This window comes from Cebus imitator, unplaced genomic scaffold (genome assembly GCF_001604975.1).
Source record: "Cebus imitator isolate Cc_AM_T3 unplaced genomic scaffold, Cebus_imitator-1.0 Scaffold389, whole genome shotgun sequence".
Classification (NCBI taxonomy): domain Eukaryota; kingdom Metazoa; phylum Chordata; class Mammalia; order Primates; family Cebidae; genus Cebus; species Cebus imitator.
The window spans coordinates 411,752-437,934 of record NW_016107704.1 but is presented as its reverse complement, the minus strand read 5'-3'; the positions used below and the strand labels follow the sequence as shown (position 1 = coordinate 437,934).

The 26,183-nt window shown below is 48.4% G+C and overlaps 1 protein-coding gene across 3 annotated transcripts in view; it reads right to left on the bottom strand.

Moving 5' to 3' along the window:
- The window catches only part of RPS6KA2 (ribosomal protein S6 kinase A2), a 457,145-nt gene that overhangs the window by 342,861 nt on the left and 88,101 nt on the right, over nt 1-26,183 (bottom strand). Inside the window, exons 1-2 of one of the 3 annotated variants that reach the window (XM_017508305.2) lie at nt 19,659-19,765; nt 19,514-19,564 (exon numbers count right to left, since the gene is read on the bottom strand). In XM_017508305.2, coding sequence (XP_017363794.1) covers nt 19,514-19,564; nt 19,659-19,700 — 93 coding nt within the window. In that variant the 5' untranslated portion in view covers nt 19,701-19,765. Of the gene's footprint in view, nt 1-4,925; nt 5,328-19,513; nt 19,565-19,658; nt 19,766-26,183 lie in introns of those variants that run through there. The other 2 variants (XM_017508303.2, XM_037731262.1) reach the window with 2 other exon arrangements.

Here is a 26,183-nt window from a genome sequence, read left to right as displayed (position 1 = left end):
AATTTAGAAAAAACGGAAGAGAAATCTTAAGAGACAGAAAGGCAGAGAGAGATCTATTTTTTTAGGTGGAATCTCACTCTGTCGCCCAGGCTGGAGGGCCCTGGCTCTGTCTCCACTCACCACAACCTCCGCCTCTCGGTTCAAACACTTCTCCTGCCTCAGCCTCCCGAGAAGCTGGGATTACAGCGCATGCCACTGCACCCGGCTAATTTTTGTATTTTTAGTAGGGACAGGGTTTCACCATCTTGGCCAGGATGGTCTCGAACTCCTGACCTCAGGTTATCCACCCGTGTCGGCCTCCCGAAGTGCTGGGATTACATTCATGAGCCACCGCGCCTGGCCTGATTAGTTTTTAAATCTTATTTTAGAATTAGATAGTAAAAATATAGGAAGAAAGTCACTTCAAAAGGTGACATTAGCTAAGAATATTAATGGGTTATTAAATATTTAAATTAATTCAAAGGTGATAGACCCATAATGATGATGAAGGTTACTGTGGAAGCAGATGATTCTTGGTGTTGGAGGTCATTTACTCAGACCCTTGTATTTTAAAAGAAGGACTGAGACTAACAGAGTTAATTGATTTTTCTCAAAGGGAAAGCAGGGCTCAGAACCCAGTCCTCCCTCCTGCTGTCCCCACACCATTCTGTGTGGTAATTACCCTCTCCTCTAACTCTCCCCATAGTTTTCTGCTTGTTGCTGCTGGTTTCTTGGTGAAATCTGGATCAAGTAGATGGGTACTATTGGGGTAACGGTGGCCCAGTCCCTATCTGCTGCGTTAAGCCTTGTATGTGCTGCTGAGTGGGTGAATGTTTTTGTCCCCTGACTCTGCACCTGGATTTATTTGCTATGAAATGCAGGGCCCATTCCTACCGACTATGAACAATTTATTCTGTGGCTTTAGTCACTGCAGAGGGCAGAAACTTTTGGATACCACTCCCTTTGTGTGGCGTTAAAATCACACTCCTCTTTGCTGGCAACCGTTTCTGTAGGAAGTGCGTGGCTCACTAGAGCAAAGGGGCTGGCTGTCACGCCAGACTCAGGCCAGATGTAGGGCTCTGTCTATCTTGTCCATGGTTTTACCCCAGTCCCCAGCTGGGGCGACCCAAGCACTCAATAAAGAATTATCTACGCAAGGGAGGAACAGTCCTCATCAGGCCGAACAAAGAGCTGCCATGTCGGGGTCTACGACAGCACTCAATGGACTTTCTCTGCCCGTTAAATGCCTTAAAACTAAAACTTTAGTTATAACTTCAGAAAATTAACCTCTGTAAAGAATCAATAACATACTTTAAAATGTGTGGAATGCTGTTGGAATTTTCTTCTTATATTAAACACAAAAATGTCCTATATTTATATAAAAATCACTGTTGACCTTTTTATATGTTCTTCTACAGCTGTCTATTAATACTATGACATCGTATTGTAAAAACAAACACAGCAACTCAGATGCGTTTAATAATAAAATCACGCAGCAGTTTGAAACTTCATCCACAGGGACGTAGTATTAACTGTTGTTGTTATGAAAGTTTATCACCTCCCTACAAACGCATTTTGACTGTTATTTAGATTGTGTTAACGTGTTGTGTTACTACAATAAAGCCCTTATTACTACATGTATTGTGGTTGTTCAACAGTCGTTAGCAACTATGAAACTGGGAAAACCCCCCAAGCTGATTTGCCTATGAGCTATGCCGGATCGTATGAAAACAAATCAAGAAGTTTGGGATCCTCCACATGGAGACGCTCACTTCCCCAAAATTTCAAGAGAGATCACTGTCAGAAATGCACTAACCCAACAAAGCATGATGAGGAACCCAAACTCTGGGAAATACCCCTTGCCATGCTCGAACTTGACTTCTCATGCTCTCCTGTGCCGTCCACCTTCCTGTAGGAGCCCAGCCCTGAGCCCCAGCCACACGAGACCTCAGTCTCCCTGAGGCCCGAGGTGCACGCAGTGGTGACTGTGCCTGGGACCACCTTAGTGCCTGGAATGGTTTCTCAGACATAGGGACTTGGTCTCACCTATTTTTGCATTTGCCACAACATGTATGTTGGAAGAATCTTGAATAAACAAAAGCAACTGACAGTGTTTTAAAAACAACTGACAGTGTTTTAAAACACAGGCTCATTATTATTCAGGTAGGGCAGGGCAACAGGTCAGGAGGCAACTGCCATGGAAAAGAGTTTGTTACTCACAGATCCCGGGAGAGGGGCTGCGCCCTGGGGACCACTCGGGGACGCACTCAGCGTGTCTGGAGGCAGAGGGTGCACGGGGATGCGTGGGCAGGGGCCTTTCACATGGCTTCCGGGGAAGGAACAGGTGAGCTAGGCTGAGCCTGCATGGGATTGGCTGGCATGGGCCTTGCTGCATGGGGGTTGCCCTTGCTGGCTGGTTCCAGGCCCTGGGGAGGATCAGGGCAGGAGGGTGTGGCCCAGAGTGGTGAGAGTCCATATAGGAGGTGGTGGGATGGCCTCTGGATTGGTCAGTTTGCATTTGAAAAGTGCATTTCTGGGTGAGTTGCCTGCTGTGTCTCGGTGAGGGGGCCCTGGGGGAGCAGCCCCTCCAGGGCCAGCAAGCCTCCCCCACCCCCCACCGATATCAAAGCATCAGATGTGGAAAATGACAAGGCCCAGCTAGTGCAGGTGGGTAGAGGCCCCTTCCCAGCCCTTAGGCTGGTGTGCTGCACCCTCCTGATGCCATGTTTGATGCTGTGATCTCAGGGAAGGGGTCTGCGATGGGTGTTCAGGTGACAGGCCCCACCCTGTCGCTCACTCCCCGGGGGAGCCTGACTCAGGAATCTCAACTCTTAGGGCCTCAGCCTCCTCATCTGTGAAATGAAGGGGATGGAAGGCGCTGGCCTGTGTGATTTCAATGAGCCCTTCCAGCTTCCAGATTGCCTGAGGCCCATCTCATAACCTGGAGCATAGAAAATCCATAATCCTGTGCTTGCCAAGGAACCCAGACTCAGGGCCACTGAATTCTAACAAAGGTATGATTCCCTCAGCCAAAGCCGTGGAGGAAGGGGAGGTTTGCATCCACGCATACTCCTAGGTGGCCTCAGATGGGCCCTGGGTGAAGGCAGCTCTTCACGGGGCAGCTTGCTGGCCTCTGCAGCGTGGACTCTTGGCACGAGTGCTTTCCGGACTTACTGTCCCAGCCTACAGCCCGGGCCATGGCAAAACCTTATGTAGAGACACTTTGCAGCTCCTAGAAAGATACCGTGCAGGGTGTTCACCCCTTCCTAGGGCAAGCTCTCTAGGAGGACCGCAGGAGATGTTTCTCGCAGGGCTCGGAAGAGAAATAGAAGTGTTTATCTACACAACTGGGCTTTGTTTATTTATTTATTTTGCTTGTTTGTTTTTTGTATCTCCTGCGTGCCCTGCCTTGCTCCACTGCTTGAGAACCCAGCAGTCTCAGAGTCAGACCCAGGCCCACGTTCTGCGGGGCTGCGGCCTTTGGACAGACACCAGGGCTACTGCGCTTGGGCCCAGCTTCCTGCCACTCCTCCTCCTCCTTTCCTTCACCCAAACAGACACACTCAGTGAGTGGCTTAGCTTTGGATTGAATATAGGTAAGTTTACTGACATCTTTGGGACATAAGATGGGGTATCAACAAGGAAATACTCCAGAGATGTGACTTTATTTAAATGAAAGCAAACCACTGCATGAGAAGCTGATGTCAAGATGTAATAGACTCAGGGCTGAGCTGGGTGAGGAGCTGGAATTCACGCTTAGAGACCTGTCTGTCTTTGCTGCATAGGAATAAGCCACTTATTTTCTTGATGCTCAGTTTTCTTAATTCCAAAAGTTGAAGTAAACAACTTTCATTCACCTTACATAATTATTTAAAATAATATTATTTTAGGACTAGTTTCAAAATAAAATATAAATATTCCTTAAAATTGTACTTTCATACACAAGGATCTACAAGTCTAAGCATATTTACCAACCCCAGATCTGACATAACTAAGCCCATGCACACTTGCAGATCTGAGCCAAAACAAGGAACCAGGACCTCTTTTCTTCCTGTTAAAAAAAAGTGTGCACATTGTGGGGAAGTCACAGATTTTCCTTCAAAAACAATGTTCTACCCATGAGTAGGTCAGTGATTTCTAGAACCCTGTATTTCATCTTTTTTCTTTTTAAAAAGAATTACATGAGATACACTTAACAGCAATTTCTCAACAGATTGTAGGAGCAATTGCACAGGCTGGTTTGGGTTCTGATCTGATGCACTGACTACACGTGATTATCAGCGTGTTTGGCTTAGCTCACTTAAAAAAGGGCAACCTTGAGCACGGGAGGGGTGAGGAAGAGTGTTGGATGGGAACAGAGCTTGTTTCGGCCCAGGATGATGGAGAAGTCCTGGAGGTGGTGTGATGGCTGCACACTGTGAAAATACTTCACGTTGCTGAGCCATGCACTGAAAAATGGTGACAACTGCAAATCTTAAGCACATTTCACCATCATATAAGAAAAAGCAAAAACAATTTTTTAAAGGGCAAACTGCTAGCTCTGGATGAGTTTTATTCTCTTCACCCAAAACTTTACCTTTTAGTAACAGTAAAAATAAACATAAGCTTCGTCCTATTTTCTCCCCTTTGCTTCTGCACTTGCAGAAAATTACACACCCCCTTCCCCTCAGTGCTGGAAACACACTTGGGAACGGGAGCGTTCAGTTTCCTTGGGCTCGACACATCCTCAAACACAAGATAAATTCCAAACAAGGCAAGCTTTAACCAGACACGCTGACCTGCTCTTGGCACCACTGCGAGACCTGTGCTCATGATCTGTGAGATTCCACTCTGCCCAGAAAACAGCTTGCCCCCGGTCACCCAAGCTTGGTCATGCCAGTGATTTCCCTGCAGTAAATAAAAACTGCCAAGCTCTCTGACCCCCATTTCTCATGAGTCCCCCTTACCTTTCTGAGGAACAGTCTCTGCAGCTTCTTGTGTGGCAGCCTGATCATCATCTTGCGCTGTGTAGGGCCCGGGGCCCGGGCTCCCCTCGCCAGCTGGCCATCCTGCCAGGGCAGTGCCAGTCCTTTTAACACCTCCGGGGCTGCTGCGCCCCCCCCCCCACGTCACCAGGCAGCCACTCCGCACAGCCCCCCTTTCTTCCCGTCGCCCCTTTCAGGCAGCCAGGATTCCTGAGCCCGGAGTCCTGCCCCTCGTAGGCACCAGCTGTGAAGTGAGAATGCTCTGACTGCAAACAAAACCCCTGCTTTGCAAACTCAGAAGCAAAGGACAGAAGCCTAGAGAACCTCAGCCCCGAGGCTGGCCATCTCCTCCCATTCGAACGCCAAGTTACTCATGCTGCTCTGAATCCCAGCAGGCTGGAACACAACATCTGGCAGAAGCCGGCAAAGCAGAGCATCACGTGGAGGCAATCGAACGTCAGAAACCGTCAAAGACGCTCCGAGGGGCAGGCCTGAGGTCCTTCCACCGCACACCTGCCCACCTGCCCACAGCCAGGCTGGAACGTGCCTTAGCAGCACTTGCAAAGACACCTCAGTCCTTCTCTATGTCATTTAAACTAAAAGGAGGAGGCAGTGGGAGGAGGAAGGTGAATGAAAATGGTTGCTTATTTCTTTGGGTGGCGCTGGGTCAATGAATGCTCATGGAGGGTGCAGGATGGCATCTCCCTTGTACTACCCCTTCAAATGACACCTCCACGCGAGACAGGCAGGTGCGTGCACACACACACACACACACACACACACACACACACACACAGAGACACGCTCTCTCTACAACCTCCTCCCCGGCTAACTCAGAGTATGTCCCCTCTGGCTAACATAATATTTGCTTCGCTTTCCTGATCAAGACTGAGTTCCCACATTTCCAGAACATCAGCCCTTTCTCACTGGCCATCGAGCCCTGCCTTGGTGCCACCAGAGGTGTTCAGGGCTCCGTGTGATTGGCAGCCGCTGAGTGCAGGTGGCAGGTACAGAGTCAGACCCAGGACACTCGTGGAGAGCTTCCTTTGTTTATTGCTGTAGCTTCTTGTTAATACATAAACTGCCTTCTCCTCTGAAAACTACAGATGCAACAGAAGAGATCTACCAAGTGACAATCACCTTTGAGGTGACAGACAACAGAGACCATGGCTGAGGATGCAGGTGTGGAAATAAACTGCTGTAAAAACATAGGACGTGAAAAGAAGAAATCAAAGGTAAGAGGAAATTCAAGGCTGAAATGGATAGAAATTACCTTGATTTCGGGCAGTACAGTGCTGAGAGAGGGGCCCTGTCCACCCCTTCCTTACTCCAAGACACTGAGATAAAGAATATTTCCTTCCCAATCAGACAAAAATAGTTGAAGCACAATTGTCTTTTCTCAGGTGGTTGCTATTTTGGAAAACGGGTTCTAGAAAAACAGCCTTTGATCCACTCTGTGGCTTCAAGAGCACACACGGCGAACGTTCTTTCCCTAGAATGCAGAACTGATGGAAACTCATTTATCCATGTCCAGATAAATGTTGCATTCGTGTATGAGAGTGTGTGTGTGTGTGCATGTGTGTGTGGGCGACACAGACAGGCACATACTTTAAGTAAATAACAGCTGAAGAGAGCTGTGGTCAGCCCTTCAGAGGGACAGTCTAAGCTATCGCTTTTACTAACCCTACTTTCCACTATAGGAGCTAAAGTTTTATTATTAAGAACCTACAATATAAAATTTTTAGAAACATATGTCATGCATCTGCCATTATATACACATTTTTTTCTATTCTGGAGCCATTGGCAAATATGACATTCTAAGCAGAACGGTCACACTTCTGAGCTGTTGCTTTGAGAATAGGGCCCGGTTTGTTCATAGGCCAAGTTACGGCAACAGAAGAAAATGCCTCTGTCTCCCAAAATTTCTCAATGACCTTTTGATACTTTTGCTCACGCAAAATAATAATACAGGGAGATTAATAGAAACTAAGGCTCTTTCTAGTCTCACCAAACTTCATATGTGTTATTTTATTTGGGTCTCAGCACTTGCTGGTGCGTTTCAGCCTTGACATCTCTTTTTTGTCAAAGCATCAGGAGCTTTAAAACAATTCCAGTTCTATTTCTTTTCCCTAAAATGAACCCACATCCGTATTTCACCTCTTTGAAAATGCTGGATCTTAAAATACATGTGCAGTCTTTCACAGAAATAAGCACTCCTGCTTCCTGGAAACGCGCTGGTGGTGTCTTCGCACACCGTCTACCGTCAGCGGCAGCCTCAGCTCCTACGGCAGACACGGCTGCAGCCAGTCCACGACCTGGCCCAGCAGCCGACGCAGCGCCGTTCCCACCATTGTACAGAGAGGCTTGCGCTTCGTTACGCCCTGCTGCACGGGATTTCTGAGTGTCGAAGGAGAACATAAAATATTTTCCTTAAAACTTGACTCTGTGGCCCTTCATCAATATTTTGTTTTAATTTTAAAATATATAGTTTTCAGGCTTGAGATCTGGAATTTTTTACTACATTTTTGTTTGAGGTTGTGGTGTTGAGGCCCTGGATTTGTTTCAAATACACAGGAATAAAAATGGAAGGTTCCTTTCTGCTCTCTGTAACTTACTCAATTGCTTGGCAGAGATGTGTCGCTCCTGTGGGGAAATGTTCCCAGTTCAGGCAAATCAGTGGCACCCAGGAATGGCGATTTGGAGAGAGGAAGCTGTGTTTGTTTTGGTGAACAAATATTTTCTCAGGTTATTTTGCACACAGAGTAAAATAAAAGGCTTCTTAAGAAGCTGTGTAAACATCTTCTTTTAAGGGTATATTAAGCTGGTCTAATCCCCAAAGGAAAAAACCCAGGAGTTAAGCAAAGCAATTGAACTATATCAAAAAAAACTCACCAAAGCTGCCTACTGAACATCAGAGTGACAAGATCATTGCAGAGTGCACGAGCACCGCCCCATCATGGTCTGGTTTTAGACTGTGAGGACTTCGGTCTGTTCTATTGTTCCTGGCAACAGAAACTAGCATAGGTTAGATTAGCGCAAGCCATGGGAAAGCTTGCAAATGCCTTGGCCAAAAATGCCCATCTTTCCTGCAGCACACATTTTGCTGGAATCGCTTGAAATAGCCTGCTCACTGGCAAGCCCTCTTCCCATTCCCAACCTGATGGCAGCGTGCGTGGATACTGAGGAGGAAAAGAGAAAAAGAGAATTGGATGGGGGAAATGGAGAAGCAAAGGGTCTGAATAATCCTCACCCTCAAGCATTGGTTTTTGGTATCTGTATTTTCAGTGATCTTAAAAGCAATTCAATCCAAACTGCCATAAGAATTAAAAGGTAATTTTCCAGGACTTGGTACTTCTGAAAGTGCACTAGCAAAATACATCAGGCCTTTGGTCTCTGGGTAAATGGTGGTCATGTGAGAGCTAGTGGGTTTGCCGTAGAAACCTTTCATGTTTAATGGCATTTAATTGCAGGTGGATAAGAGTTTTGAGCTGAATGTTGCCATGGTGATAATGGCAAGGAATTGCCTTTTATTTTTATTTTTAGTTTCGAGACCTAGTCTCACTCTGTGGCCCAGGCTGGAGCGCAGTGGCGTTGTGTCAGCTCGCTGCAACCTCTGCCTCCAGGGTTCAAGCAATTCTCGTGCTTTAGTCTCCCAAGTACCTGGGATGACAGGCATGCACCACCATGCCTGGCTAATTTTTGTATTTTTAGTAGAGACAGGATTTCACCATGTTGGCTGGGCTGGTCTCAAACTCCTGACCTTGAGTGATCCTCTTGCCTCAGCCTCCCAAAGTGCTGGGATTATAGCCATGAGCCACCACACCTGGCCACCTCTTATTTTATGCCATGGGAAATCATCATAACCACCTTGGCTTACTCATCTACCAAATGCATTCTTAAAGACATTATTCGGAAAAGGTCTCTGGCTAATTGGTGAAAGGCAGCCGTCGCTGTTTATTGTCTCCGGCGTTGAAAGCATTGCTATAGTTGTCATGTGAGCCTCCATCTTCCAGCCTCACAACCCAAATGCTCATGCCAGGTAGCCCAAGGAGTAAGCAAGCACCATGCAGCTGAAAGCCTCTGTTTCGTGTTTCCGTGAGACCAGCAGCATCTCAGCCCAGAAGCGATATTGTGTGTCTTCCTCTGAAAAACCCAGCTGTTCATTTCCACATCTTTGGTCCCAGGGAGGATCAGGCGGTGACAATCAGCCTTGCGTTGAAGACATCGCTGCAAGTGTGCAGCAGCTTTCCCCCTCCTGGGCCCCAGGGAGATAGGAAGGTGGGACGGCCCGGCTGCGTTCTCCCCATTGGGAATGGAGTATAAGGCGAGCATCTCCTCATGTCTGAGGCAGTGTGGAGGGTGCCAGCTATCCCCTGCACCCCAGCCTCACAGAGAGAACCAAGAGCCCGGGGAGGGGAGAGCTCCAGATGGGGCACGCTCGTCTCCCAGCCCCTGGACCCCGAGAATGTGGCTGAGGATAGATCTGCCAGTGTCCTCGTGGGAAAGAAGTCATGCAGGCAGGAGTGGGAAGTATCACATGAAGGCCCTGGTGTCACCACAGAGCTACACGGTCTGTCCCATCTGGACCAAGACAAGTGGCGGAAATCTTAGGTACTGGTGTCACCCGAAGGAAACTGAGGCCCAAAGAGGCCACACAGCCCAGGCGCTAGGACAGCGGCATCCACGCGACCTCCCCTCCCTTAGTCTCCCCATGGTTTACCACATTCTCCCTCAGACTCAAAACCAAATCTCCGTCGCTCTTTACCATCTAGCCATGTTGGCTCAACCTCAGCACCCTAAAGGCGATCGGTCTGCATGTGTGTGTGTATGCAGTGTGCATGTGTGTGTTTCTGTATCTATGTGCATGTGTATGTTCATGCAGTGTGTGTGTCTATGCACATGTGCATGCAGTATGTGTGTGTCTGTGTGCATGTGTGTGTGTGCAGCATGCATGCATCTGTATGTCTATGTGTGTGTGCATACAGTATGCATGTGTGTATGTCTATGTGCAGTGTGTACGTGTGTATGTCTATGTGTACGTGTGTGTATGCAGCATGCATGCATCTGTATGTCTATGTATGTGTGTGCATGCAGTATGCATGCATGTGTATGTCTGTGTGCATGGGTGTGCATGTAATGTGCATGTGTGTTTGTATGTCTATGTACATGTGTGTGTGTTTGTATATCTCTGTGTATGTGTGTGTGTATGTGTGTGCATGCAGTGTGTGTTTGTATGTCTACACATGTGTGTGCATGCAGTGTGCATGTGTGTGTTTGTATGTCTTGTGAATGTGTGTGCATGCAGTCTGTGTGCTCGTATGTCTATGCACATGTGTGTATGCAGTGTACACATTTGTATGGCTATCTGCATGTGTGTGTGCATGCTGTGTGTGTGTTTGTATGTCTATGCACGTGTGTGCGAATGCAGTGTGTGTGCATGTTTGTACATGTGCATATGTGTGTGCATGCAGTGTGTCCATGCGTTTTTATGTCTATGTGCATGGGTGTGTGCAGTGTATGTGTGTTTGTATGTCTATGGGCATGTGTGTGTGCATGCAGCGTGCATGCATGTTTGTATGTCTATGTGTATGTGTGTGTATGCAGAGTGTGTATGTGTGCTCATATATCTATGTGCATATTTGTGTGCATACAGTGTGCATGTGTGTGTATGTCTATGCACGTATGTGCACGCAGTGTGCATGTTTGTATGTCTATGTGCATATGTGTGTGTACATGCAGTGTGTGTTTGTATGTCTATATGCACGTGTGTGTACATGCAGTGTGCATGTGTGTTTGTATATCTTGTGCATGTGAGTGTGCATGCAGTGTGCATGTGTGTGTATGCCTATATACTGTGTGGGTGCGTATGTGTGCATGCATGTGTGGGTGCATGTGTGTGGGTGCCTATGTGTGCATGCAGGGTGTGTTTATATGTCTATGTGAATGTGTGTGTGCATGTAGTGTGTGTGCTTGTGTCTATGTGCATGTGTGTGCATGCAGTGTGTGTGTTTGTATGTCTATGTGCATGTAGTGTGTTTGTATGTCTGTATGCATGTGTATGTGCATGCAGTGTGCATATGTGTTTGCCTATGTGCATGTGTGTGCAGTGTGTGTGTTTGTATGTCTGTGTGTGTGTGCAGTGTGCATGTGTTTACGTGTCTATGCACATGTGTGTGCATGCAGTGTGCGTGTATGTTTGTATGTCTATGCATGGGTGTGTGTGTACATGTTAAAGAATGGAGGGAACATGACGTTCAAATTCTCCCACAGCAGTTAGTGTGGTACCCGGCACACGGAGTGTGTAAAGTCATGTTCTTAAGTGAAAGTACCTTGGGAAACTGGCCTCATTTTCCCTTACAGAGCTGGTTTCAAATCACTCAGGATCTTGTACCTGGCTGTAAGTCGGTACCAGGGTTACACCCTGCACTGCGGTCCCTGAGAGACTCACTCAGCCTCACCTGAAAGTGCTGTTCACTCCCAGTTCACAGGTAAATAAATCAATAGCTCCATGGAGAAGAAACAGCACCTTCCCGTCCTGTCCACTCCCAGGATATGACCTTCACTTCTGCCCCAACTTTCAAGAGCCAACAAGGAAAAGGGAACAAGCTATGACCCTGAGCCTTCCACCACGAGATTTCAGGCCTATGGAGACCAAGGCCAGTGCAGAGCACAGGTGGAAACACAGGTACACAGGTGACTTTCCATAGGCCAAAGAAACGGTTTCACATGCTTTTGTGATCAAAGCTGCAAGCATCAATATGACCATAATGAATAAAGTTCAGTTTCATTTGGAAGGCATTGAGGGGTTCCTGTGGTCTCCTCAATGCATGAATAACAGATATACAGCTACTATGGGAGGGGGCATCTGTGATTTACTGTTATTATATTTGAGACAGAGAGATTATATTAAAAATGTCTGGAACTCAGTAACTCAGAAATCTCAGCAGCAGTATCAGGGTCATAGAAGGAATCACATTTCTTGCCGTACAGGTTCTAATTTCCAGGCTTAGCCAAAGCCCATTAGATGGCATTCTCTTAGCATGGAAAAAGCAAGGCCAAGAAGAATTTTAAATTCTTTTGGAGTCATTAAAGGGTGACATTAAGAAAGTGGAAAAATGTTATTTCCACAAAATAAATTGCAAGAGTAAATTACCTTTGAGTTCAACAAATGTCACCATCGTAGAATCACAGTTAAGGCTCCAAAGCCACACGGCTTGGTTCAAATCCCGACCCCCACTTGGCCCTGTCGCGTGCTACAATTCATTGCCTCCATGCTCTCATCTGTAGAATGGGAGAGCGCACCAATGACCGTGCCTGCTTCATCTGGTTGTGAGGGTCAAATTCGTTCAGATTATAAGGTGCTCAGAACATAGTGAGTATTCTGGAAGGATTTACCAAGAAAAGCAAAGCAAAAACAGGAGCAAGGCAGGGAAGCCTGGATTCCCTTGCGGGAACAACCTTGGAAACTGAAGGTTAATTAAGAAAGAGCTGCCAATTTCTTTACCTCCTCCCTGTACAGAAAAGAGCATTGAGAAAAGGTGTTTTAGAAGTAGTAAGGCAGCACACAGATGAACCTCCATGACCTTGCTAGTCCGCTGTTACCAGTCAAGTCCCCAGGGGCCCAAGATACTAAGCAACTGCAAACGATGCCAGCGAAACCAGAGCCGTGCCTGTCCGTGTGCCTCGAGAAACAGGGGTGCAGCCAGCTGTCCTTTCAAGATGGTTTTCAGATCCATGACAGCACGATCGGCCTTGTCTGTGTCCGCCACCAAATACTAAATTCTGTGGCAGGCACAGCACTTTCCATGACCCACTCTAAAGCAGCCTCTGTTAGGGTTCCTGCTGTTCAGCTGGAAAGAATGCGGAGTGTTTCAGGACTCATGGGCGTGAGGAATGCACACGCGTGGGGCTTCTGAGTGCCCTGTGCCCTGCGTCGCTGCCCGCTCTGAGGACCACGCCGTGCTGGGGCTCCACTCCCACTGGGGAGGCCGTGAATGGGAGTGTGGGATAAATGAGGCCGAGCCCCAGCTCACAGCAGGGAAGAGTTCTGGGACCGCCCTCCGCAGTGTGGTCAGGATCATTTAAGGCTAGGGACGTTTTAGTGATGGGCAGAGGGAAGGACACCAGGAGGTGTGTGAAGAGGGAGAGTGGGAGGCTCTGCCCCAGGGTGGCCGAAGAGCAGGGCGCCCCCCAAAGGAGGGTGTCAAGGACAGCAAGCCCTGAGGAGGTGCTGGAACATGGGATTGGATCAAACAGCACGTGGCCCATGTTTCTCTCCTTACAAGGCGGCTCAGTGGAGCTGAAGGAGTGAAATCAGGCCAGTGAGACAGAGGGAGGGGATGCAGGAAGGCAGGAGGAGCCAAGCCTCCAGGCCTAGGTGGGAAAGCAGAGTGGGTCAGGAATCAGGGGGCCAGGCAGGAGTCAGGTCCCTGTCACTGACCACCCTGAGTGCGGCTGCGCTTCCCCAGGACTCAGCCGGGTGCCGTCATGCTGTGAAAACAAACCAGAAGGAGCCCGCAGCCGTGAGCCCACAACCCCTGACGATGTGAGGAAGGTGTGCCGGAGGACTCGGACAGCGGCCACCACAGGGACGCCTACATCCCTGCAAGCACTGGTGCAAACACATGCCACAGTCACATGCCACGTCTTTAGTACATTTACACACTACACAACATGTGTGTGTGTTCATATGTGTCAATGCACTTATGCAAGAACAACAAAACACTTCCACAGCCTTGACGTATCTCTACCAAGTTCTGTCCTCTCAACATCAGCCATGGAGGTGGCATGACCTTCACAGGACCAACAGCCATGGGACGACCCCACCCGGGTCTCTCACCTCCAGCCTGGGGCTTTCTCCCCGCTGGCAGTATTAGGGCAGGTGGCAGGAGGAACAGCCACTGCGCTGTATAAGCAAAGGACCCACAAGTTAGGCCATGTGAAGAGAGCCCACAGCCCTGGAGTGAGCCTCCACGTGGCCGGCCAGCATGGGTAGTGTGTGGCATCTCTGGACTCCTAAATAGTGCTCCTGACGCTGGGCCCACAAAGCTGAATGCCATGAGAAGCTCCCAGATGTCGCCAGGGCTGCAGGTCAGCAGGTGCGCCCAGCACACCGGCCCTCAAGTAGAGGAGGCTCTGGGATGCATGGGGACGGCCCATGGCTATAAGCACAGCCAGCCCTCCTTAGCCATGGCCCCCACACCTGCTCCCACCTGCACTATCCCTGCTGCCCTCTTAGTGTTGGGTGAAATAAGTTCCTTATTGCATCGCAGCTCAGGGACGGGCACCGTGCCCACCAACACATAGAGGCTGGATAAATCCTGCAGTAAGAACAAGATCATGATTTAAACTTTTAGTGGATTTAAATGGATAACCATAATTCTCTATAGTTCTTATTTTCTGAGACCATGATTTAGAAAGTGCTGGCTTAAAGTGGTGTAGAAGGTGTAAGATGTGGATCTGGCATTTAAATAAGAGAATTCAAAGAGCATCTTACTTTTTTCAAAGACATGGGGCTAAGGACCACATTTTAGATGCATGACTGAGTGATTTACTTCATTTGTTTTGGGCTTCATCTCCTCATCTGTAAAATGGCAATACTAATAGTAATACCAGTAATATAAAGAAATAGAGATGATGAAAAATTGGCTGGGGCAATGGCAGGCACGGTGACTACCAGCTCTTCTGAACAGGGGAAGGGAGGTTGAGTATACGCTCTCTTCACAGTGACACAGTCCTCCAGCCTGTTACGAACAAAACACTTTCTAGTTCACTGAAGGTCAATGTCATAATGGCTGTGATTATGAGATGAGAAACTCTCAGGGTAAATTACAGATTCCAAACAAAACTTTCCCTTTGGGTAGCCTGCGAGTATAATTATCACAATGACATCTTTTGTGTTGCATTGGTAAGTTGCAGTGATTTGCTCAATTAATGGATTAAATAATTCTTTTCATGTCACGGAATACAGGATACCTTTAATCGGTGAAATTGCCAGAGATACAAGACTTATCCACATTACTAAACCCAAGATATACTGAATAACTTAAATCTGTACTGTATCATCAACCAATGAGTATAGTGCTATTTAAATTTTTTTAGAATAAGTTAAGCCTTAACTTTAAGCCTATAACTTAAATTATATTTAATTTTCAAATATAATTATTGTACTAGTAATATAGATTTATTTGGAAATTGTAGAAAAATATGGAGAAAATAAAAATCACATATAATCCTAGAACTTAATGAAAAGGCTTGGTAATTTTTGGATTTGTGTGCATGTGTGTTTTCCTTTCAAGCTTTTTCTAAAAATCATGCCTGTTTCTATGGGGAGTTAGGAGGTGGGCTATAGGTGAATATGATAGAACATTGGACCTACTTTTTTTTTCTAAAATTAATGTTTGATTTTTCTCCAGCTGTCCCAAAAAGACATTTTTAAGTATGACCCCAATCAAAGGATTTTTCTAGCTCAAACTCTAACTCTGATGACACCACTATTTTCTGCTGAAGTGCAGTGCACAGATTTTGGAAGCCCACCCAGTGAATCAAGAAACCACAGGAATGAAAGGGAATTTGTCTCTGCAGTGGTTGTTTGGGGATGGAACACAGAAGAGCACCGAGGTTGCAGGCTACAGAGGTTGCAAGGTGCTCCTTTGTAGCTGCAGGTGTCTCCATCTGCTGCCACCCCTGTTCCAGAAGCTTCCCTCGACACCCCACTTGCCCCACAGTGTCTGCAGCCCGCTGTGTGCCCCTATGGGCCTAATGTGCCAGAAGTCTGCACCAACTCACTGCCATGAGAGTGAATGAGGTCCCTTCCTTACCTGGGAGCTGCCCTAGGAAAGAGGAAGGGCTCAGCTGTCGGCATGCATAGCCAGCTCCACAGTGGAATTTTTGTCTCTGAAAACAGACTGAAGAACCAGACTTTTGTATTTTATTCCCTAGACTCTGCCCAGTTTTTAATGTAGCCCACCCCTGCCCACGATCAACTCCATCAAAAAGCAAAATACACCCACGACTACCATCTCACACACTTCAGCTTGCAAGGCATGGAACGATTTGATGAAAAAGACAGGGGAGAACAGAAAAATCACCCTTCCAGCCAAGACCAAAAAGGCTGCGTGGATCAGTGTGGTCTGGATCGATGTGGTCGAGGTGAAAGTGTGGTTAGAGGAAGACCAAACAGAAGCAGCAGCCAGCTCGTGCTCCCTTCAGGATCTGGGCCGGAAAGTTAGTGTTGTGACTCAGCTAAGGGCTGCTCCTGTCACCCAGGAACCCTTCAGACTGGGCTCCACTTGCCAGCAAGCCTCCAGGGGGTCCGGAAAGGGAGAATATCCGACCGGAATGTGCTGGGCGTCCATGATGTTCCAGGCTTAGCCCTACACTGCAGCTCCCTACGTTGCTTTGCAAAGGATGGAGTTTGGGTCACCTCATTATTTTATTTGTATATAAAGGTACCTGACAAAAGAACACATTGTTTCCCAAATTATTAAGAACTAAAAACAATACTTCCCCTGCACACACACACACACACACACACACACACACACACACAGCCTGGTGCTGGGCAGCCGGCCGCCACAGAGTGTGTGCGTGGATTGCTAACCAAGCCAGAGCACGCTTTCCCTATTAGGGCACAAGCCTTGGGGGTTTCATTGTTCAGTGACTGTGGAGTCGGCCTCTGTGTCCCCACATGTGAAATCGCTACCTGGGCCACTGCTGCACCGTGATAAGAGTGCTCACATTTTTGTCCTTCTGATAGCAGGAAATCTGAGAGACAATTTTACATTTTCTTTGTTCAAGTCCCACCCAATCGATAGATGACTGATCAATGCAGCTCTATAAAACAGGGCATGTGTGCTCACTTCAAAGCCCTCAGAAAAGGGAAGATAGGGGTGGAAACCCAGAGAGGCCCTTAGCAGGCAGCAGTGGCTATGGACGAGCTCCCTCCATTCTGGTTGAGGTTGGGTGTGGACAAAAGAAAACATCCTCCCCTTGGAATTTGAACCTCCTTTGTCTCCTCTTTTCTAAAATTCATTTTTATAAAGTCAAATAAAGAGTGGACTCATGATGGAGAAAGAAGACACAGCTAGCTGTGAAGCTGGAGGCATCCTGCAGGTGTTAAAGGCAAATCCATGAAAGATGCTGGCTGCTGTGTCAGCACCACCCATGCTTCTGGGACCGTCCTGCTGAATGGCCGATGTTCCTTAGCCATGTGGCAGGGGCACCTGCTTCTGCCTCAGAGGCTCATTCTGTGTTAGGAGTTTCAGCAGGAGACCCTGGAATCCTCTGACCCGGTATAACAATCTGTTGAACCTCAACTTTTGTAGTCTTTTAAAAAATATGTACAGAGACAGGTGGGTAGGGAAGGAGAGAGGAAAAAAATTAAAAAACAAAAAACAACAGCAAAAAACAGAAAGACCAGCAGAGGGAGAGTTAAAGGCTCCGCTTTGCAATCACTGCTGCCTTCCTACCTGTCAGACTTCTGGGCTGCTCCCCGGTGATCTGCGTGAGGTCTAATTTGCATTTTTTATCCTGAACGTGCGGGATTCCTGCCTATCAAATTCTCGGTGAATCTGGAAACACTGTCAGGCATTTAACCTGTTCCAGGGCTAAAGGCAGTGGAGGGGATTATTGGCCCTCAGTCCACAGAGACGCTGTGGCCACATGGCTCCTGGGGTTCTCCCATACTTTGACCGTAGGGTGTGACCAGACACAGCGTCCTGGCAGAAACAGCTGCTCTCCTTGGAACACTGTCCAATTCCAACTATGGCACCTATGGTTAATGCCAGTCCAGGCCTGGCTGTTGAATTAGGAAGGAACGACTCTCTAAGGGCACCCACACCCCGCCGCCACCCTGAACTCAGTGTGCACTGCCCACCAGACCCAGGCTTGTAGCCCTGGCCCAGGGTTCACAGCTATGACCAAGAGAAGAGAAACACCCAGTTGTGGAACTCACCGTTTTTATGTGGAGCGGCCAGGTTGGGTGTGGACTGGGATGACAGACATAATAATAAAACTTTTCATTTGCCAAGAAACACAGCTCATCACATGCCTGGATAAAGCCACATCAAGTTTCACTAAGAATCACCAACTACCGCTTGACTCGATTTTGCTTGAACAGATTATGGACCAGACTGACACGAGACTATGAGAAAGGAGTAGAAGACTGTGTTCCTCCCACCCCAGCAGACCTTGCTTGCTGAGCTGATGGAAGTTAGGATGTAATACAAACTGGGGTCCAGGCATTTGCCTAACCCTTTAGCTGAAATAGAGCCAGCTTGACATTCCATGTGCCCATTTGTCACCTTTGCGTGGTCACCGTTAGCCACACAGCTCTACAGCACAAGTTCCACGTCTAACAAGGAAACTCAATTCATGCAAAGTATGTTCAGACCCAGACGGGAGTACCTCGAGCATGTAACAAGTGAAACAGTGGAATTCAAGTGTCAAGCATCGTCTGCGGTGGAATGCAGTAGGAGCCTCTCCTCCAGGAGTTGGGGCCCCCTAAAGCCAGGTAGGACTCAGCTTCTCCTGTCAGGGACTTGCAGGCCGGCGGCGGCGCTGAGAAAAGGTGGCTGCACCCTTGTGCAGTGCCCTCCCTGGCAGCTCTTGGGGCACCAACTGCCCAGCAAGGCTTCTGTGGCAGAGCGCATGCTGCTCTCAGAAGACATTTTAAATCTTATTATTGTTGTATTTTTGCTTTTTAGCTTCAGGAAAGCTGCCAGAAAATCAGGAGTATTTTTGTTACATATGAACCACAGGGTGGTTTAAGGTCTCAAAGTAGATGAACATAAACTCAACCAGAAACCAAGTTCCAATGACCCGTTTGGCACCAACAAGGTGCAGGCCCACTAGCCCGCCACGACCGCTGCAGAGGCACAGCCCCGAGAATGCTCAGTCTCATGGCGGCATCACCACTGCACGTGGCGTTATTACCCACTTACTGCATTTCACCTGTGTGCTGCAGCCCAGCACATCGAAAACAGCCATTAAACTATCTTTAAAAATGTCTTATTTATAAAGGTAAAACCAGATAGATGCTTGACAGAGGAGAAATCTATCACCATCTAAAATCACCTACTTCAGTCCTAATACCTAGAAAAGCTGTTGCTGAGAGCCTGAACCACACACACTCGAGCCTGAAGGCCGCTCGCCTGCCAACCTGCACACTCTGACAGCAGGCACAGCCCAGCAGACTCCGCACCCCACGCTGGCCTCACAGCCATGGCGCACTTCTGCCGCTGGTAATTCCAGCTTATTTTGAAGGCACATTGTAGTTTTAAAAGGAATATTGCACATAAAGTGATTCACAGATTCAGAATCAAACTCAAATCATAATGCATGGCCAGAGGACATCCTCAGTTCAGCCCACAAGGCAGCCACTGCTGTACAAGGACATTACTGCACAAAGCACTCAGATTTCCCTCTAAAAGCTCTCCATAGCTTGCCTTGCTGGGCTCTGGCAGTGTGAAACAACTCAATACATCGAAAAATACTTGAAGTTTAGCTTTAAAAAAATATGTAACTCACATGACCGTGGAGAAAAAGGAAGCAATGGGAATGCTTCTTACCTCTGCGGATGCAGCTGCCTTGGCCTCGGGGGCAGTCGAGTCACTTTTGCCCTGTGAAAATGGAAAGGAAGACAGAAGTCCTGTAAGTCGCAAACGCATTTACAGTCAGCAGCTTCATTAGCAAGGACGTCACTACCGCACTCACCAAGCCCGCACGATTCTTGTTTCTAAACATTAATCTCCACATAGTTCTAAATAATTGGAGGAGTTTCTTTCGCGTTCAGGAAGCCCTTCAGTGAAAGCTTACAGAAGAAAGGAACCTGCAACTTTTGTGCAACTTTTAAAATTTAGCCAAAGGAAGTGATGGTGTTCCCATCACCAACCTCAAACCTCAACGGAAAGAAAGTCAGTCTCTTAGGCTCCAAATGTACAGCATTCATCTTCCGAGATGCACGTCACTGATGAGCATAAAAATGCATTCAGGTGACTCTTAGCTCTAGTCTGTGGAAGAGACTCATTCCAGATATTTTAATGTGTGGATTTCATCTTCATCTGTAATACGCTAGCATACACCTATTTAAAATTCCAATCATGCTCGGTCCCAGGGCTTAGGCCCCGAAACACGTACGTCTAGGAGGACTTTCTTCTTCTCAAGCTCTTTTGGCCAGCATGGTTTGGAGGTAAACAACTGAAGATTTTACTTAGCAATTGGTTTTAGGGGCATTGAGAACAGAGACGATGGCTATTCTTACTGCTACACATTCAATACTGTAGAGGCCAAATTTTCATTTCCTCCTTTCTCCGTTGGCTTTTTCCTTCTACATTTCTATTCTGTGCTCTGTTCCTTGGCTCATACCCACTGAAATGTAAGAGATGAAGGAAGAAGCCAGAATTCAAATGAAATCTTTACCCCTACTAATGACTGCAGGTCAGAAGACAGAGGATTGGAATCACCATCCACATGAAGTGAGAAGGCTAACGGGCGATGCCCACGGCCTCTGCTGCCTCACATGGGCCTTGGCAGCCGCACACACCTTCGGGGTGTGCTCCTCCCCGTGTGCCCCGAGAAAGGCGGCCCAGTGATTCCGCTGTGAGAGAAAGCCCTGCCCTGCAGGTGGTCCTTCTCACCTCCAACGACACTGCCTCCGTCCTCCAACACAGCTGACAAATGACCAGTTTATCGAGCTGAGAACCGTGTGAGGACCGTGTGTCTCTTTGTCCTTGTTTTATGTCCCCAGCTGGACGGTAGTTACTAAATGGCAGGAATGCAGTTTCTACAGCTGACTTTACTACTTGTCTTTTTCGTCCCCGTTTGTATTACACTGGGTGTGCATGGTGAGCCTGGGTGCGGTTTGCACCCTGCAGCCCTTCCCCACTCTTGGCCAGCACTCTCTTTCTTTCTGTGGGACACAAGTGCCATGGCGTCCAGGTGGGAATGACCTTGCCCACCCCATCCCCCCACCACTGGGAGAAACACCCTAGCAGGGCTCCCGCAGAGCTGTCAGCCTCCTTGTTCTGGGATGGCCAGTCTGGCGTGTGACCTAAGTCTGGGGTTGGTGCTTGCTCTGCCTTGCAAATGTGCCTGCCTTAGAATGGAGTTGAGCAAGGAGGACAAGACATTCAGTGTCCTGCTGACAGCTCCGGACCCTGGGATTCAGACCTACCAGAAACGATCTCTCTGTTCAATGGTATGAGCCAACAAATTGCCAACTTTGCTTAAGAAGGTTTAATTCTGTTTCTGTAACTTGAGAAAGATGGTGAGACCTGATGGAACATAAATGGCGCTTTTACAGAAAGAGGCCTAACAGCACGAAAATCCCAAATGTGCCACAACGTTGTACCTTTGCCCATCACCTCATTCCACTCCACGACCACCCTCAGGGCAACCAGCTTTTCATAGGAAGTGCCCCACGGATGGCGCTGCTAAGCCAGGCCATCGGGACACCCCTGAGACTGTGCGTGCGGGGTATGAGGTGCTGGGCCCCCATGAAAAGAACGTCACTAAATTCTGCGTATCTGCTTGTTTAGAGTCACTGTCTTTCCCTTCTCACTTCTTGGACTCTCTGCTTTGCAAACAACATTAAGAATGCTGTGAATTCCCCTGAACTAAACTGGAATCTGGAATGACTTGGACTTTAAATGAGGATTCTCCACCCGCTGTGCAACCACGGGATCCCTCCCACCTCCACCCTCCTCTTCTGCAAACCGGCCCCACCCCCATCCTCTCTACACCATGCTCAGCATCCTGCATAGGCTCCACTCCTGGGCCAACCCTGGGTGGGCAGAGAAGGAGGCAGATTCTAGCTCCAAAAGGAAATCCTGGCTCCTCCAGCACTCCCTTCCAATTCAGGACGAGAGGAGAGGACGCCCCTTCTAGGTCCCTTCTCCTCCCTCAGAGCACCTGTGACTGTGCGGGTGGGGAAGGGGCAGGGAAGGGAGTAAGGAGGGGTAGATGGGCCACAGGAACGCCCAGCGATGCCCTGATGAGGGGCTTTCCATCACAGGAGAGTCAGGGCCCCCACAGGAAATCCTGACTCCTAAAGCAATGCACCTTTTTTGTTTTTTTTGGGCAGGGTCTTACTCTGTTGCCCATGGTGAGGCACGGTGTCTCAGTCTTGGCTCACTGCAACCTCTGTCCCCCAGTTCCAGGGATTCTCCTGCCTCAACCTCCCAAGTAGATGGGATTACAGGCACCCACCACTACACACAGCTAATTTTTGTGTTTTTAGTGTAGACAGGTTTTCATCATGTTGGCCAGGCTGGTCTGGAACCCCTGACCCCAGGTGATCTACCTGCTTCAACCTCCCAAAGTGCTGGGATTACAGGCGTGAGCCACCGCACCTGCCTGCAGTCTGCTTCTGTCCCTTTCTCCTGTCTGTCCATCCAGTTACATATCTGTGACTACATTATCATCAAAATACATTTAACATGATTTTACCATTAACACGGCTGGCTCCACCAGAAACCAACACACACGCTACCATGGAGATGACGTAAAACATTTTGTGCAAATGGTTGTCCTCCAGGGGTATCCCGTGAAGAGGACATTCGCCAAATCACCAAGCATGCTTGCAGAAAATAAATGGGCATGGCCAAACAAATATTTTTGTTGTTTCATTGATTTGAGATAAACTATCAGAGATTTTAAACAAATGCTCACCAACCATTTTGGAAAAAAATATGGAATCTTTTTTAAAGGTCTGGAAAGTGACCTGGTGCCGTGGGAGAAACGTGAAAAGCAGACGGCGTCGCTTTCACGGCACTCAGCGTTGCAGGCTGGAGGACCGAGCTCTGTTTGATCCTCGTGGGTCTGTTGTGATTGGGCTGTAGGTAAAGCTGACAACCCAATTTTACACCAAAGGACTTCGACGCCCTCACAGCGTCACTGCTTACCAGATGACAGAATACCTTGAAGACTGTGCACATTTCTCAAAAGACACTGCAGCAGTCATGGCCAGGCTGTTGCTAGAACCCACATCAGCTATTTCTAGGTGAAATTAGTACATGGGATTCTAAAAGCTGGACCCTTTCAAGTGGTGGCATGGCTGGAATGGAGCAGCTGTGTTGACCCAGCAAGCGTCCCGGCATCGGTCACTCTGGGTCTTTGAGAATGCTGTGACTGTCGCTGCTCCTGCCGCACCCACCCCAGCACCATGCGGCTAAGCTCTCCCCAGATGCTACGGCTCACGGTGGGGAGCTCAGCCTCCCAAACGGCCAGCCAGGGCTTATTTCCTGGCACCAGAACTTAGGTGAGCCGTTGCACCCCTCAGCTGCAATTTCCCTGTTTGTACAATTGAGGAAAGACAGTCCCTTGCCCAGGGTGGTGGAAATTGAGCTGGCCCATACCAGGCTCCCAGCAGAAAGCAGCCACCAGTGAACAGCAACCATCAGTGAACATCAGCAGGATGGCAATGTGGGGAAAATGAAGGCGTTCCCAGATTACAGCGGCATAAAAGGTCCCCAAACACCTCGCCCTTCTCTGAGCAGGCTGGCATGTGTGCTTCCTGTCCGCAGCCTCTGAAGAGTTGATCCCCAGGTGCTTGAAGAGCTCTGAGCTGCCCTATATTTTGGATGAGCCCCAGCTTCCAGTGTTTAGGATTGAGAAGGCAGAGGAGAAAGAGCAGGTGGCATTGGGGATATTTTTACACAGGATGATGTGACCCACTCACCCTGCACCTGCCCTCAGCATTACTGGAATTCCACGTCTTAGACATAATTAGGCTACACAACCAATTTTAAGATTTTTACCATTTTGAAATCACGTGGGAGTTACCAAAACGGTTAATTTAAAATGGTTCTACCCAGACTTTGGGGGGGCAGTCTTGATTCTTAAATGTCTTTGATGACTTTGGTAAACACCATGGGCTCTTCCTCCAAAGAATACACACTCATTGACACCCACCCCCCCAACCCCTTCGCACCATGCACAGGCCTCAGGAGCTCCGTCATTGGTTTTCGGGGCGTCTCTAGGCACCCACGTTTCCCTCGCGAATTTACATGTCACCACTAGATGGCAGCAGAGGACACAGCAAGTGAGAACACGCCTAGGCCTGTGCAGCCAATGAAATCCTCCTGCAAACTTGAAACAAACAAAACATAGGCCGTGGTTTTCTCAGTCTTACTGATGTGCTCCTGGAAGAATAAAAATGCTAATTTACACAGGGCCCACGCTGTAGGAAGGCTGAATTTGGTTTCCAGGACCCCTGGCTCTCCCTCTGCCGGTGCCCAGCTCTCCCCACACCTGCCAGCTTTATTTGGATTTCTGTCGGCTCTAAAGTAGCAGCTCCCTGAGGCTGCAGCATCAGCCAAGAAACGTGTCTCCCAGACGCTTGCTGGCTTCAGGGCTGCAGCCTGGGGATCTTCTCTAGACAAAGCGCATGGATATGCACACAGACACATGACGAGGCCGTGCACCCGCATGCCTGGGCTCTGGGATTCCCATGGCTGGAGCCCCGAACTGCAACAGGGCAGAGACGGAGCACGGGCAAAGGCGCACAGAGAGGACTACTAAACACAAAACACAATGTCCTCGGGATGGAGGAACCAGTGTGGACAGTTAGGAAGACAGACAGGTGTGGAGGGCCAGAACTGGAAGCGAGGGTGGACACTGCCGGCTTTATCTGATCACTGGGAAGGACGGTCGTGAAAGCCACTGAGGGCGTGTGCATCTCCCCAGCCACAGTGGTGGTCTAGGGAAGGCTGGGGTGCACCACTCTGTCCTCTACCATCAGACTCTGGGGCCAGGACCAGCAAAACTACGTGGAGAAAGTACAGCTTAGAGGATTTCTACTTCCAGCAAGATGCCAGGCAGAAATGACCGAGAACGACCTCGCTGAACCCACTAGACGTGGATAAAACAAACCCAAAAAAGCGGTTAAAAAAAAAAAAGCGGTTAAGCTAAAAGCTGAGTTATAAGAAAGAAGGATTAATCCCTAGGCATCAGAAATGGGCAGCACTGGGAGAGAGAGAATCGAGTCTCTGCATTGACTCTGAGGCCATCCTGGGGCATTTTCAGTGCCTGTAATCTTCCAGGTTAGGTTTCTTGTTTTTGCATTTTAATTTGTTTTATTGAGGTGAATTTCACATAACAAAATTAATCACTTTAACATGAATGATTACGTGGCATTTAGTGCAGTCACGATGACGTGTCACCTCGAATTCCCAACACTCACCGCTTCCATGCACCCCCCCCAACTCCGCTCTCCCAGCCCTGGCAACCAGCAATCCGTGCCAGGCTCTGTGGGTTCACCTGTTCTGGGCATTTGATGTTAATGGAACTGCACAGCTCGGGATCTCTGTGTCTGGCTTCTTTCCCTCTGCACGATATGCTCAGGTTCATCCATGGTGCAGCGTGCGCCAATGCTTCATTCCTCTTAGTGGCTGAATCACAGGCCATTGTTTGTTTACACCACAATCTGTTTATCCGTTCATCCGCTGGTGGACATGCGGGCTGTCTCCATCTTTGACGACTGTGAGTTCTGCTGCTATAAACAAGTTCATGGTGTTTCTGTTTCAGTATCTGTCTTCAACCATCTTGGGCACACACCTAGGAGGGGCTCACCGCAGCCTTTCATGTGCTTCTCTGCCGTTTGTAGCTCTCTTTTGGAGAAATGTCCACTCAAGCCCATCGCCCATTTTTTCACTGGGCTGGTGTCTTTTTGTTGTTCAAGCTTGGGTTTTAACATGCTGGAGATGCAGGGAAGGAGAACGGGGCAGCTGTGAGGTGAGGAGCCTGACCTGAGGTTACTGTGGAAGGCCTGAGCAGGGAGCACAAAGCCTGGATGAAGGTTGGCTGACCAGCTAAGAACAGAGACTTACAGAACTTGTCCTGGGATCAGGTTAAAAACACATGGAGTTTAAGTCTTCTCTGATAATTGAAAATGCCAGGGCTGAGCCTTCCATGAGTTTGGGTGTGAATTCATAATGACAAGCGTGGCTCAGAGTGAAGTTTAACATGACAGCTGGTCTAGTGTCAGGAACATGTCTAAGTCACAAACCCAGAACTCTGCTGAAGGGACCACCTGACACCAAGCCACAGGGAATGCAAATGGAGAGGATGAGGCCTCCGAGTGCACGCCAGGAGCTCCAGAACCCAGGCGGGTTTAGTCTTTAAAAATTGTTTTTTAGCCTGGGCATGGTAGTTCACATCCGAGGACAAGATCTCCAAGTGCAAGCACAGCCAGGAGCTCCAGAACCCAGGAGGCAGACCACCCGAGGACGAGGTCTCCAA